General features: G+C 44.6%; 1 protein-coding gene across 1 annotated transcript; it reads right to left on the bottom strand.

Moving 5' to 3' along the window:
* Positions 1–399: 399 nt before the first annotated feature.
* Positions 400–10,121, bottom strand: SACK1A (scaffolding CK1 anchoring protein A). Its single transcript, XM_086742599.1, has 4 exons — positions 9,546–10,121; positions 6,455–6,622; positions 5,545–5,669; positions 400–1,182 (listed from the first exon to the last, which is right to left on the bottom strand). Exons 1-4 carry the CDS (start codon positions 10,119–10,121, stop codon positions 636–638), a joined length of 1,416 nt encoding a protein of 471 aa, XP_086598725.1. The 3' UTR covers positions 400–635.
* Between the last annotated feature and the right edge of the window lie 1,832 nt (positions 10,122–11,953).

Here is an 11,953-nt window from a genome sequence, read left to right as displayed (position 1 = left end):
AGATGTCCTCCGTAAGCCGAACTGTCGGTCTCGATCCATGTCATGGTGAGCCTAGAAACCCTGTGAATAGACATCCTCGCTGTGCAGCTCAGGCAGTCAGCTGGGAGACAGTGTGCTGGTAGAAACTCTGTTTCCCCATCAGCCCTAAAGGAGTCCTCCTAGATCAACATGAAGGTGCGATGACGGCATGAAGGTAGACTGCTGCCAGCATCACATGTGTTTGGCACGTAAGTAGCAGCCTTCAGTCTCCTTACGCAAGTGCATAAAATGCACGGTCGTAACGGTGACGTCCCCCACTTTCAGGTGCCTGGCCATATGAAAACCAGTTAACCACCTAAATCTCCTTCTACACAAATATGCTACTGAGGACAGGTGATAAGCAGCACCAGTGTTGCCCAGTGAGCAGCATTATTTAGACGTGTTCTTCCCAGGATCGTGATGCACCCAAGGTTTATGTGTCAGCAGGCTTGGCGTTTCAATGAGGGAAATGAAGCATCCATGAGCAGCAAAATAAAACAAGAGGCTTGAAATCATCCTCATTTTGTATTATACAGAATTTCTATATTCATCAGTACACAAGTGATTGCTAACCAGGTCCTCACTACATTTCCTTGCAATTCAAGACAAGGTGGTGATTATGCAAACAGGTTAGCTTTGTGGAGGCATCTCCAGAGTGAGCTTAACCCTGTCCTGTTTGGTTCGTCTTGTCTAAGTCTTATAGGTCTGTAAATGTTCATGTTGTTATACAGAACTGCGGAGTTATCGGCCACATAGGGTGGCTGATAGTAGTTAGCCTGGATGGCCTTCTGTGGTGCTGGGGGTGTGAATGAGACGTAGCTGTGGAAAGAATTAACTCTGTGGAGAGGTGACTGGGGAGTGAAGTTGCTGCTGAATATGAGAGTTCTTGGGGATTGCTTGGTCTGATGAGTGCTGCCAGCTGAGAGGCTGCTGAAGGGATCAGAAGGAGTGTTAGCGCTTCCCTCATTGCTGTCGGGGAGGCTGCGCTGGGGGGCCCAGCGCTTGCTGAGCAGGAAGGGCATGGTACGCGGTGGAGACTTTGGTCCCCTCACTGGCTTGGACAGTGCGTAAAGGTGTCGGAACTCTTCATCAAACAGCTCCACAACTTGACCTGTGAACTTGGAGAGGAGGTTGCGGTGAACCTGGCCGCATAACCATGTGAAGCTGGAAGGAGAGACAAGGGAAAGGATAGCGTTAAGGCCAGCCTTCAGGAACTGGAGATCCCCGCAGGGGTGGTGTGAAAGGCAAATGCATTTTACTGCTGAAGCTTCTTGTCTAAACACAGGATGAAGATGTTGTCGCAGTTGAATTTCAGGTCAGTTCGCATCAGTGCTCTTTGACTTGGATCAAGCTTTGTTATTGCAGCTGCCTCAACACTTCAAGAAACGTAAAGTTATACAACCTCCTAAAGGGAGTGGTGATCTCAATGCACGGCAGGACTAAATGTCAGATTCATTACCTATGGTTTGGGTGTCTGATCCATGGAAAGGAGCTTAGAGCCCTATTTTGGGTACCTCTCTTCCATGCACAATGCTTAACTTAAGGTCTCACCATGTCACCATGTCTTGTCTGTGCACACCTAAATTGTACCTTCCCTGCAGAATGCTGTACTGGTTGGTAACTCTCACCCACTCAAAACTGACTTTACAAAGACTAGCAAAAAATAACCATCCTTTTTTTTTTTTTCATTTTGCTGTACATTTTCTGCATTGGTTAAGAGAAACACATAAAAACCCAACCTCCTTGTCACATCCTACTCCCACAAAACAAACCACCACACCTGACAATGCTCATTTTTTTCACCACTACAGAAAATGAAATTATAAATATTTCCTACAGCCTTTCCAAAAATAAAAATACTACTTTACTATAAAGTAAGGGAGAAACAGCGCAATAGTTTTCATTCTGGTAGTCCAGAGACACACCTTAGGATAGCCCACAGCTTTTAATTATTCTTCTTTAATGTGCTTCCCTAATGCAGTTGGCAAACATAAATTTGTGCTCTTTTACAAAACCACAAGCCAGCTTGATTGTGCTGTGCAGGCTGCCTTGTCTGAGCAGCAGTGGCATCAGTAAAATGAACACAGTTGAGAGAATGAAATGTAATTATTCCCTGAGCTGACTGCAGCTCAAGCTGCGCAGCAGAGGATACAGAGCAGTGCTGGACTTGAACCCGAGGTTATTCTGTGTTGGCAGACCTCTGCCCTGGTTATTCCTGGGTGACTTTATTAGCTACACTGGATTTGCAGCAGGATTGCCGACAGCCAGATCTGGCTCTAGGTGTGTGCACTTTAAATTTTGCTCTTGTCATCTTTTGTCAAAACTCCTGTGAGGCTCAGTGGGACTGACAGCCTCAGCTGACGCTAAGGGAATAAAGACAGAAGGTTTACATCCGCCCATTCGGAGCATTCTTAAAGAGGGTTGGGTTTGGGGCATACAGTGGTTTTACACTGTTGCTTCAGGAACAAGGGGAGGAGGGAAGAAATCACTAGTGCAATGCCACCGGGCAACCCTACAAGATATACTCTACATGTTATGATTGGACATGAAAATATACACTAAGTTAGTGGAATACAGGTACTTCTCATCCACTTTGTTCAAATCATTCTAAATATGGACAAAACCGTGGGAGTCAAGGTAAAGAGCACAGCAAGCTAACTCCCTGCTGTGTGGTAACATGTGCTGTGCTAGTTCAACATTGCCTTCATTTACTAAGCAGCACTCTCTAAACCTTCACATCTCCTGCATCTAACTGTTAAGGAGACAGTAAGCCAGGAACAAATACAAAACCACACGTAATTAGTCTGGGATATCTACACTGAAGGTTACAAACTCATGAAAGGGCTGAGGTGTGGAGTGGCAGCTTTCTACTTTATGTGCTAGAGATAGATTTGGTTTATAAAAGAAAATGCAGAGAGAAATAAAAATCAACCACACTTACAAATGGCTTTTAAAAACCCAACAAAGTCAGGCGAAAAAACTACTGGGCCCAGCTTTGATCATTTGCTCCCAGGTAACTTCTTGGAGTACCTAGTGGAGCAATACTCATTTGTAGCTCATGGATCTTAACTGTAATACTTGGAAGCTGAGAAAGTTGGATCCAACCTGTTCTGGATCCTCTCATTTATGATTGTCAGAATCAAAACCCACCTCTTCTGTCCAGTCCTCATTTGCACTGGACTTGGGTTTTTTTGAGTGTACCCTCTGCATTACTGTAGCTGCAGTTCATTAGAGATGCTCCCATCCCTTGTGTTGGCAGTGCTACAGTAACATGCAGCATTGCACGCATTTAATCTGAAATGGAAGGACTTGGTTTTAATTCAAACTCAGGTTTGAATTAACCTACACCTTGTGTTGCCTGCTGGTGGGATAATCTCTGTACGAGAAACCTGCCCCACCTGAACCAGTGCTCTCGGCAAAGTACTCCAGTGTTAGAAATTAGAGACTGGCTCTGAAGAGGCCAGGGGCTTTCAGAGTGGTAGCTGAGGAGGTACTCAGCTGCCCCTGAGGATCAAGATCTATGCATTCTGCTGCTTTCATTTTGCTTTCTTTAGGAGCTCTGAGTTCATGCACTAACTTCAAATTAAAAAAAAAAAAAAGCAGCAATAACATAGTTAGCAGGAGATGCCTCAGACTCAGTGGTGGTTCCTTTGCCTCTAACTAGTTGCCACCTTCAGTCCTCTTTATGATCCGTTAGGCAAATGTATATTGTCCCCAAACACTGGCTAGAAGCAGTGAGCCAGGGTCCCTCTTAGAGCAGTATGTCCTGAAGGACTATTTTATTTCCTCAGCCTGTTCCCCCAGCCGCTATTTCAAAGTCATGCAGAGCATAGCACTTAGGTCAAATTTGCTGTTGCATTAGTTTTAAGATCTTTTGTATTGAGCTTTAAGATCTATTCCAGTTTGATTTCCAACAAACGCATGGCAGAAGAGATTCAATCTGCTTTACTCAACATCGTTCTTGTTTATACCTGCAGAGGTTGGAGGATAAGGTTTAGGGATAACAGAAAACCTTCAGATTAATAAAGTGAGAGCTGGCAAGGCTATAGAAATGCCACGTACTGATAGCCAGCTATAACCCATGTGCATCTGCAAACTGGTGCTGAGCATGCTGAAGTTAAATAGTGTACACATTTGTTCCTCACCACCCTCTCTGCTTGCTTGCTGGATAGGGAATTATGTAGTTTGACAAGGCCCTGGAGGCTGGAAGGTCTTGCAGCAGCAGTAGAGAATGGCAGAAGTGACTCTGCAAAGGACTTGGAGGGTTTTCCCTTTTTTTTTTTTAGGATCGAAAAGAGAAGCCAAAAGGAAGCTTCTTGGCTAAAGAAAATAGATCTTGTTCTGTCCCTCTTCTCCCACACATCCTTCACTTCTACTCTCCATATAAATCTGCTGATGCGTTTCCACATATCGTTGGTGAGGGATTTAAAAAACCCTGAAAGAACTAGAAAACCACAGAGTGGCCAATAAAAAAAAAAACCCCACTCTGAGTGTTCACTCGTTTTTGTCTGATGGTTCATTTGGAAATGGAATGAAAACTGGATGCTCACCTCTGTGGACAGTTGAGTTCCTGCAGCCTACGCTAACCCCACGTATTCACCTTTCCCTTCCTTCTATAGCTATGTAATCTTCCTGGCAGCACAGTTTTATCAGACTAGAGGCATTTAAGCCTCCAAATCATAAACTGGGATTAAGAAAAACAATCTCATCCTTTTAATTTAAGAATCACCCCTGTAATTTTTTTCTTTTGTCTTTTTGTATCTGTATTTCTAGGATACATTTCTCTCATTTGTGAAGCTCATCATTGTAGCCATGAGGCTTAGGAACTTTATTTATTTCATGCAAACTCAGAGCTTCCTGAAATTACCTGACTGGAGTATCTTGGATCTTAATTAAAAATCCAGTTATTGAGATGCTACATCCTCTACCGGAAATAATTATAGCAGCACAAAAGGGGAGAGGTACAGAGTCAGCTCACAAAAACAAAAAAAATGGAAAAAATAGGGAATGTACAACAGTCACGTAGACACATACTGCCTACCTGTTAATGAAAAAAAAGAAAAACAGAAAGTCTCTGAAGTATTTCTGTTTTCCCTTTAATGACTAAACTTGTCATACGGAGAACAAATCCTCAGATAAGCTGAGTGACTTATGCTACATTAAGGGATCCTGAGGGAGATGGAAATGTATCACGTCTCATGATCACAGCAGCTGAGGACCTAAACAGTGAGGAAAGCATAATATTAAGCTGTACACATTTCTAGTTCTGCTCCGGGGCTGCACTGGCAAAATTGTTTACGTTACTTTCTGAACATTTAAATTAAATACCATGCTCCAAAAAGAACTAACATGAACTTTAAAGCAAGTTAAATGGATTACTGAAAAATGGCACACATTTGAAAACACGAGGGGTTTTTGTTCAAAAAACTTCTCACCTGTACAAACATTTCCATGGCACTTTTTTCTGAAGTAGTATTAAAAATCATAAAAGAGCACCTAGACATGAACTGCAACGGCTTTTCTCACCTGTAAGAACCAGAGAGCACATATCTCCAGTCAGAGATAAGAAATTTTTCTTGTATTTGTCCTGAAAATTTCCTGCCTGATTTTGCACAGTAAACCTCTCCAGTAACACTGCGGACTGAAATATTCTGTAAAGAAAAAAAAAATATGAAGAGAGTGAATTACATTTTTTTAACATTAAAAATCAGAAGGAAAGGGCCCTTTCCCCGCACTGCCTTTAGCTCTTCACTTCCTCAATGTCTGTTATGATTTCTTCACGGCCTCCCTAAGGTTCTGTTTGAAGGTTTGGGGCTAGAGAAAAGCTAGCCAAGCTTTCTCATCTGCCACAGGGTGACTTGTTCAGACAGGGATATAAACCTGCATGGGAATTCACACAGAGGGAGCTGTGCTGTGTAACGATAACTGATGCTATCGCTTCCCTCTGGCAGAGATGAAGACGGGCTAAGCTAACAGCCAGCTAAATTTGAGGCATTATCTTTAAAACACAGCTTTAACAATGTATTTTATCAGAAACCACCTAGTGCAACCCAAGGTATTGCCACATAAAAGAGTTTTGGGTGTCCACTACCCATGGCTGCCAGACCACGGCTGCTGCAGAGGTATTGAACAGAAGCAGTTGTAAAGCTTATGTGATGCACCTCTACTAGGGGACTTAAGTTCTGTTTTAAGACTTCAGGGCCCAGATTAGTTTCATCTAAGGACCTAATGGAAATGTCTTAACTTTGTATAACATCCATGGAAAAACGTAGGCATCTTCAGAGAGGAATTAGGTGTGCTAACACTACCTCTGGAAATCTCTTGCTCCCTTTTCATTACAAGATGGGCTGACCCTAGTATAACCATGCTTCTAGCTCAGAGTGCCTCAAGTTAGGCAGATGAATCTGAGCCTAAGAGCTTCCCAGAGCCACAGTACCTTGAAGAGATCCTCAGCAACTTGCAATTTGTCGCACATCTCTGAGAAGAGACTTATATTGCCGTGATCGAGCAACAAGTAGATAAACACCATGCGCTTGTTAGCTGCCTCCAGGAGGTCACAAAGAATCTCTGTGTCTGTGAACACATCCATCACGATAGCTAGCACCTAGGGGAAAACAGCAGAGGCATTAGTAGAGTCCGTTTACATAACTTAAGGTTACCTGAAGCCACTGAAATGTAGTTTATTTGTTTAAAAAAAAAAAAATTCCAACAAACAAAAATCTTGGGAAACAAATGTGGATATTTCTTCTGATTTTATCCCCAAGTTCCCGAATCAGGAAACTCATGAGACACGTTGCTTCATTGTTTTATTGCTCATGGAAAGCCAATATAACACACATACGCACTTCAATTAAGTTCTTTTAATCATAAAACACAAGATGATCCACAAATTTGTAGCTGAGATTTCAGCACTAGGAAATATATTGAAGCACTAATCAGAGAATAATAAGCATGTAGCTAAAATAAGAGACCTTAGCCCTTGCCAAATGGCTGGCTAGCTTTCATAAGTCACATGCATTTAGTAAGAATCAGTGGATGACGCTTTCTCTGTTATGACTTACACCCGGAATGCTCCTGGCTTTAAATCCTCACTCTGTTGGTGGTGGTGGTGGGGCGACAGACTGCAACAGCTCCACCTTTTTTTTTTTTTAAATAGTAATTTATAAACTGTTTCAATTTAACCATGCATCCATGCTTCTTAATTCACAGCTGGCTAGACAGCATGTAAAAGTCTCAGGACTGGGCATAAAAGCCCCGACAACTACTTAAATGCACAGCCTCCAGACAGTGTGCATCGAGAGAACTATAAATGTGATGTAAAACTATTTCCATACTCTAGCCCATGCACTCAGCACTGGGCACAGCCTCATGAAGGTGCTGGTCACGGAAAGGGGCATCGCCCCAGGGGGATTCTGCCCAGCTAATACCTGACTTACCTTCAGAAGATGCCTATTTCTCCATTGACTAGAAAGGGAACCCTTGATAATTGCACTCATGAGAGATCATCTTCAATCAAAACAGACTTTACAGTATCTCTGCAGATCTGTCTTACTAATTGCTTCCAGCTTGCACTGAATCTTACTCCGAAGTCTGTGCCCACACTTGCCAGTGAGCTTATTCCCTTCACCCCCACAAGGAAATCCGACGAGACAGAGCACATCCTGCATGGCCAGTATCCTGTTCAGGCAAGCCAAATTGTTTGCGGAGCAGTGAGGATCCCACACCTTCCTCCTGCTGCCAAAGCATGGTGCTTCAGAAAGGGCCTTGCCAGCGCTAGGTCAGCGGCACAATTGTACCTAATATCTCACATCCACACTTACTGTTAACTCATCTTGTCTTTTTAAATGGTGCAATACGGCGTCCAGCCTCACCATAGCTCCAGATCACTCTTTCTAGTGCTACTTTTCACCAGTTGTTCCCAGTTTGTATTTCTGCATGTGACTTTCCTCTCTTACTTGCAGTACTTCTTGCTTCTTTTGCCCAGATTTCATTTTGTGATTCACACCTGTTCCACAAATGTGTTAAGACTATAGTACCACTTGCCAATCCTTTGCAGTTTGATGTCATCCACAAACACAGTCATTAATCTGTTGTTTAAATTGTTAATGGGTATATCAAACAGGAGGCTATCCAGGATGGACCCTTATCAAACACTAATTAATAAATGCTGTCATTGAAATACTGCACTCAAAGAGCAGTTGCCAAATTTACACTGTGTTTAAGTGTTGCTCCAGCACCCTCTTGTAATGTAAATGAGGTGGTTAAGAAGGCCACGTGAACCATGGATCTATATTACATTTCTCACTTTTTCCCCTGCAAGTTTTTTCCTCTTGAGACAGAAAATTGGCCTGGGTTGATACTTCACTGGTGCCTATTTTACTATCCCAGAGACATTTCTTCTGTTACTGTATCTTTCTGATGCTGGCAACTTCAAATGTCTATCGTTCCCCTGATGTGCTGAGCACTTGTAGCCTTTGACAGGGCAGGTGCCAATGGGGATTCTTCTCCCCTACCATTACACTCGGCTTTGTCAGACCCAGTACATGTCCTCGCAGGAGAATAATAAAGCTAATAAATAATAATAATAAATAATAATATTATAAAATCCGTAACTCCAGCAGGCTCTGCAGCGTGTCCGCACAGGTTTTGTTCCTGACCAATTTCCCTGTGAAACTGCCAGTGGCATCTCGAATTTATAGACGGGGAAAAATCCTGGATGATGGTAAACACAGCCCTGAAAAGTCAATTTTTATTTTCCAGGAAAAGAGGAGAGCTGCCCGAACACACATAACAGATGCTTTTTGTCACCCTTCAGCTGCTCAGCTTCTGGTTTTCCAGTGTGTGAGCAGCCTGGCTTGCAGCTGGCACCTCCCTGTGGTCCCCTTGTCACTTTGTCTGTCGTCAGGGGCATCATCCACACCTTTACCACCTGCCAAGTTAGGCTTCAGTCTCCATATGGAGCTCACGTGGCATTTTTAGTGACAATGACAACATATTAGGGATGAAAGGTCTTTTTTCAGAATAATTTATTTCCTCTAGGGATGGCTGCTAGCACACCAGACACACATGCCCTTCTCCGGGCTCCCCTTCACCCACATCTCTCACAAATCCCCTAAAACAATCGCTAATGGCTCAGAGCTTGCTTTAGCTTAATTCTTGTTACCGGTGCAATGGCCTGAATAGCAAACCATTCTGCTGGTGACTCACAAGAAGGGACAGAGCCCAGCTGCCCTCCCTATGGCAGATTTGCTCCGCTGGGTTAGTGGGAGTTTAAAAGAAGAGGGAATCCTCTTTTTTTTTTTTTTTAAGTCACCAACATAAAAGGGTGTCAGTGTGAGTACAAAAAAAAAAAAAAAAAAAAAAAAGCACTACCTGTATTCAACAACGGGCTGTTTACAGCCACTTTCTAGAGCGAAGCTACACTGCAAGGCACAAAGCTGGCTTAGATCAAACACCGCGTTTACCTGACCTTTTTAAGAGCAGGAAGACAACCGAGTGCAGAGGGAACAGCAATTCTCTCCCCGTACCTGAGTGGTCTTGTTGATATACCGGCGTATGATGTCTCTAATGTTGCTGTTCTTCTCTGTTTGGAAATACACAGTGGCAGTGGATTTTTCCTTTAAATAAGGCTTCTCCGCTGTAATCCATGTATGCAGCAGAGCTGGCTCACTGCTGTCAGAAATGGTGGGGAAGTATGTCCCTGAGGGGAGCGACCCGGTGTCACTCTGCTTTGGTGCCGCGGCCCCGTCGGTGGCCAGGGACTCCTGCGCGTAATAGGATTCCCTGGCATTATCCTTGATGTACTGAGCTTCCACCGAGGAGAGGAAATCGACCTCACCCTCTTTCCTTAAAGTTTCGAGGTAAGAGTCTGTGCCACCATCCAGAAAGGCATCGGTGGCCAACCTTATGCTTTCGTTGTGGCTGAAATCCGCTTTTGTCAACTTCGGGGACTGGTTCTTGATATCCTCCAGCCTTTTCCTTATCTTGCCCATGTGTTTGGAGTGGCTCATGGCTCTTTGTCTCAGCAGTCGATCTGCAGGGCAGGCACTCTGCATATGCGTGGTGCAGGCAGCGCAATCATCCTTCTTGTTTGGAGACTCCATTCTGGCGTGAAATCGCCTCGGCTGAACGAATTAACTATGAATAAAAATAAAGAGATCTTGTTACCTGAGGCAAATTCACACTCCTTGATTTCGTTGGTACAATTATCTTAAAAAAAAAAACCTGAAGCTTGCCTCTTAGGTGGTGCTGTATTTCGGCAACGATCTGTTTCCAGATGGGACACAAGTGCAAAGCTGATTAGATTGCTTATCTGAGAGGCACCCACCTCACCCCCAAGGCATACGAAGGATTAGAGTCCAATCACTAGGGCCGTCGGATTCGGTTGTATTTTCCTTCCTGTTGCATCCTGTGAAATGTGAGCGAGGAAAGCACTCAAGCAAAAGCAGGTAGGCTCCCAAGCATCGTTGCACAATCTTCAAAACAGCTTGAGGCTTCTCTGTCTTCCTGTAGTATTCGTTAGGGAGCAAAACCAACTCAGAACTGGGACAGAGACATCAGCCATGTCCATAGCTTCAGAACAGCGGAAAGGGTCACGGACTCTTGTCTGCACCTACCTGCTGCCAAGCGGGCTTAAAAATAGACTTGGACTTCGTCACTGTGCCCCGCTCGAAGTATGTTGCTATTACCGTAGACGATTCACTCATTTATTTCTTTAAAGCTTTGTGACTACGCCATCCTATTAAAAGAAAAATACCCCTTTCCAAACATCCTGAATATTACGTGGAGGGATGGTTGTGAGCTGGCCTCAAAGCATCAGAAATACAAACACTCATCACTTGATTGTGCACATTTAGGGCTGTTTGGTCAGTTTCTTTTTTTTTTTTTTTTTTTCCGGTTGCAGCTTCTGGAGTCACGTTGTCCCCGTGGCAGCTCAGCTGCTGTCATTAGCAGGATGGAGTCGCAGGTTTTTGCAGTAGAGTGAGAGGCACAGTGCCTTTAGGGAGCCAGGCCGACTGGTATGGCTGCGCAGAGGTGAGGAGGGGCAGGGTGGGAAGGCACCCTGCCTGAGGTATGCCATAAATACCTGTGTGCATGTTTTTACGCACAGGCACGTGTGACAATTTTCTCACGCAGGCTGAGTTTGCCCTCGCCCTTCGTAGCTTTGTGTCCATGCACCGGTGTGCCATGACTCTGGAGGGGTGTGCAGGATGGAGGAGACATGTCAGTCTGCGCTTTTGCATGGGGGTGTTGGCTGCTGAGGGCACGTCCGAATGGGGAAAGAGTACTCCCACCCTCACCAACACACTGCGGAGCATGGACATTTTCAGGGCTGCTCAGAGTGACACAGGCCCAGTTTTTCCAGGGTAGCTTCCCAGATGCTGGGTCTGTGTCTATGGTAGATGCCTTATTGGGGAAAAAAGGTAATGAGTGTCACAAATATATGAAACAAGAAAAGACTATGAAATCGTTTGGATTTTAATTCCAGAGTCACAGAGGCTCCTGGTGCGATTTTAAAAACTATCCTGTCCCTTCCCCCACCCCCAACATCCGCCCACAGCTGTCAGACGCTGCCAAAAGTCACTAATTATCTACTGACCTGTTCTGCGCAATTATGCTGAAAATTATGCTGCCTAATTAACCTGACGTGCAAGATTGTGCCCTGTCAACGTCGATCGGCCTTGCCATGCCCAGCAGGGCGGTCACCTCCCGCCCCGGCCAGGGCCAGGGCTGTCACCTTGGGTCCCACACGATTACCCAATGTTCCCCATGGTCACCCCAATGTCCCACACAGTCACGTTGGTCCCCACACAGTCACAGCAGGGCCCCACGCAGGGGACTTTGTCACCATGGGGCCTCACACTGTCACCCCAGGGAACCCCTGTTGTCACCCCGGAGTCCTACGTGGTCACTCTCCTGTCCCACACGGCCACCA

Source organism: Chlamydotis macqueenii, chromosome 2, assembly GCF_036417535.1.
Source record: "Chlamydotis macqueenii isolate bChlMac1 chromosome 2, bChlMac1.mat, whole genome shotgun sequence".
NCBI classification, from domain to species: Eukaryota; Metazoa; Chordata; class Aves; order Otidiformes; family Otididae; genus Chlamydotis; species Chlamydotis macqueenii.
This window is presented reverse-complemented; position numbering and strand designations above follow the sequence as displayed.

Coding starts and splice junctions, on each gene's coding strand:
- SACK1A (XM_086742599.1), bottom strand. CDS start 10,121: ATGGAGTCTCCAAACAAGAAGGATGATTGCGCTGCCTGCACCACGCAT. Junction 5,670..6,454: donor TTGCTGAGGATCTCTTCAAG/GTACTGTGGCTC, acceptor TTTTCTTTACAG/AATATTTCAGTCCGCAGTGT. Junction 1,183..5,544: donor GTGCTCTCTGGTTCTTACAG/GTGAGAAAAGCC, acceptor CTCTCCTTCCAG/CTTCACATGGTTATGCGGCC.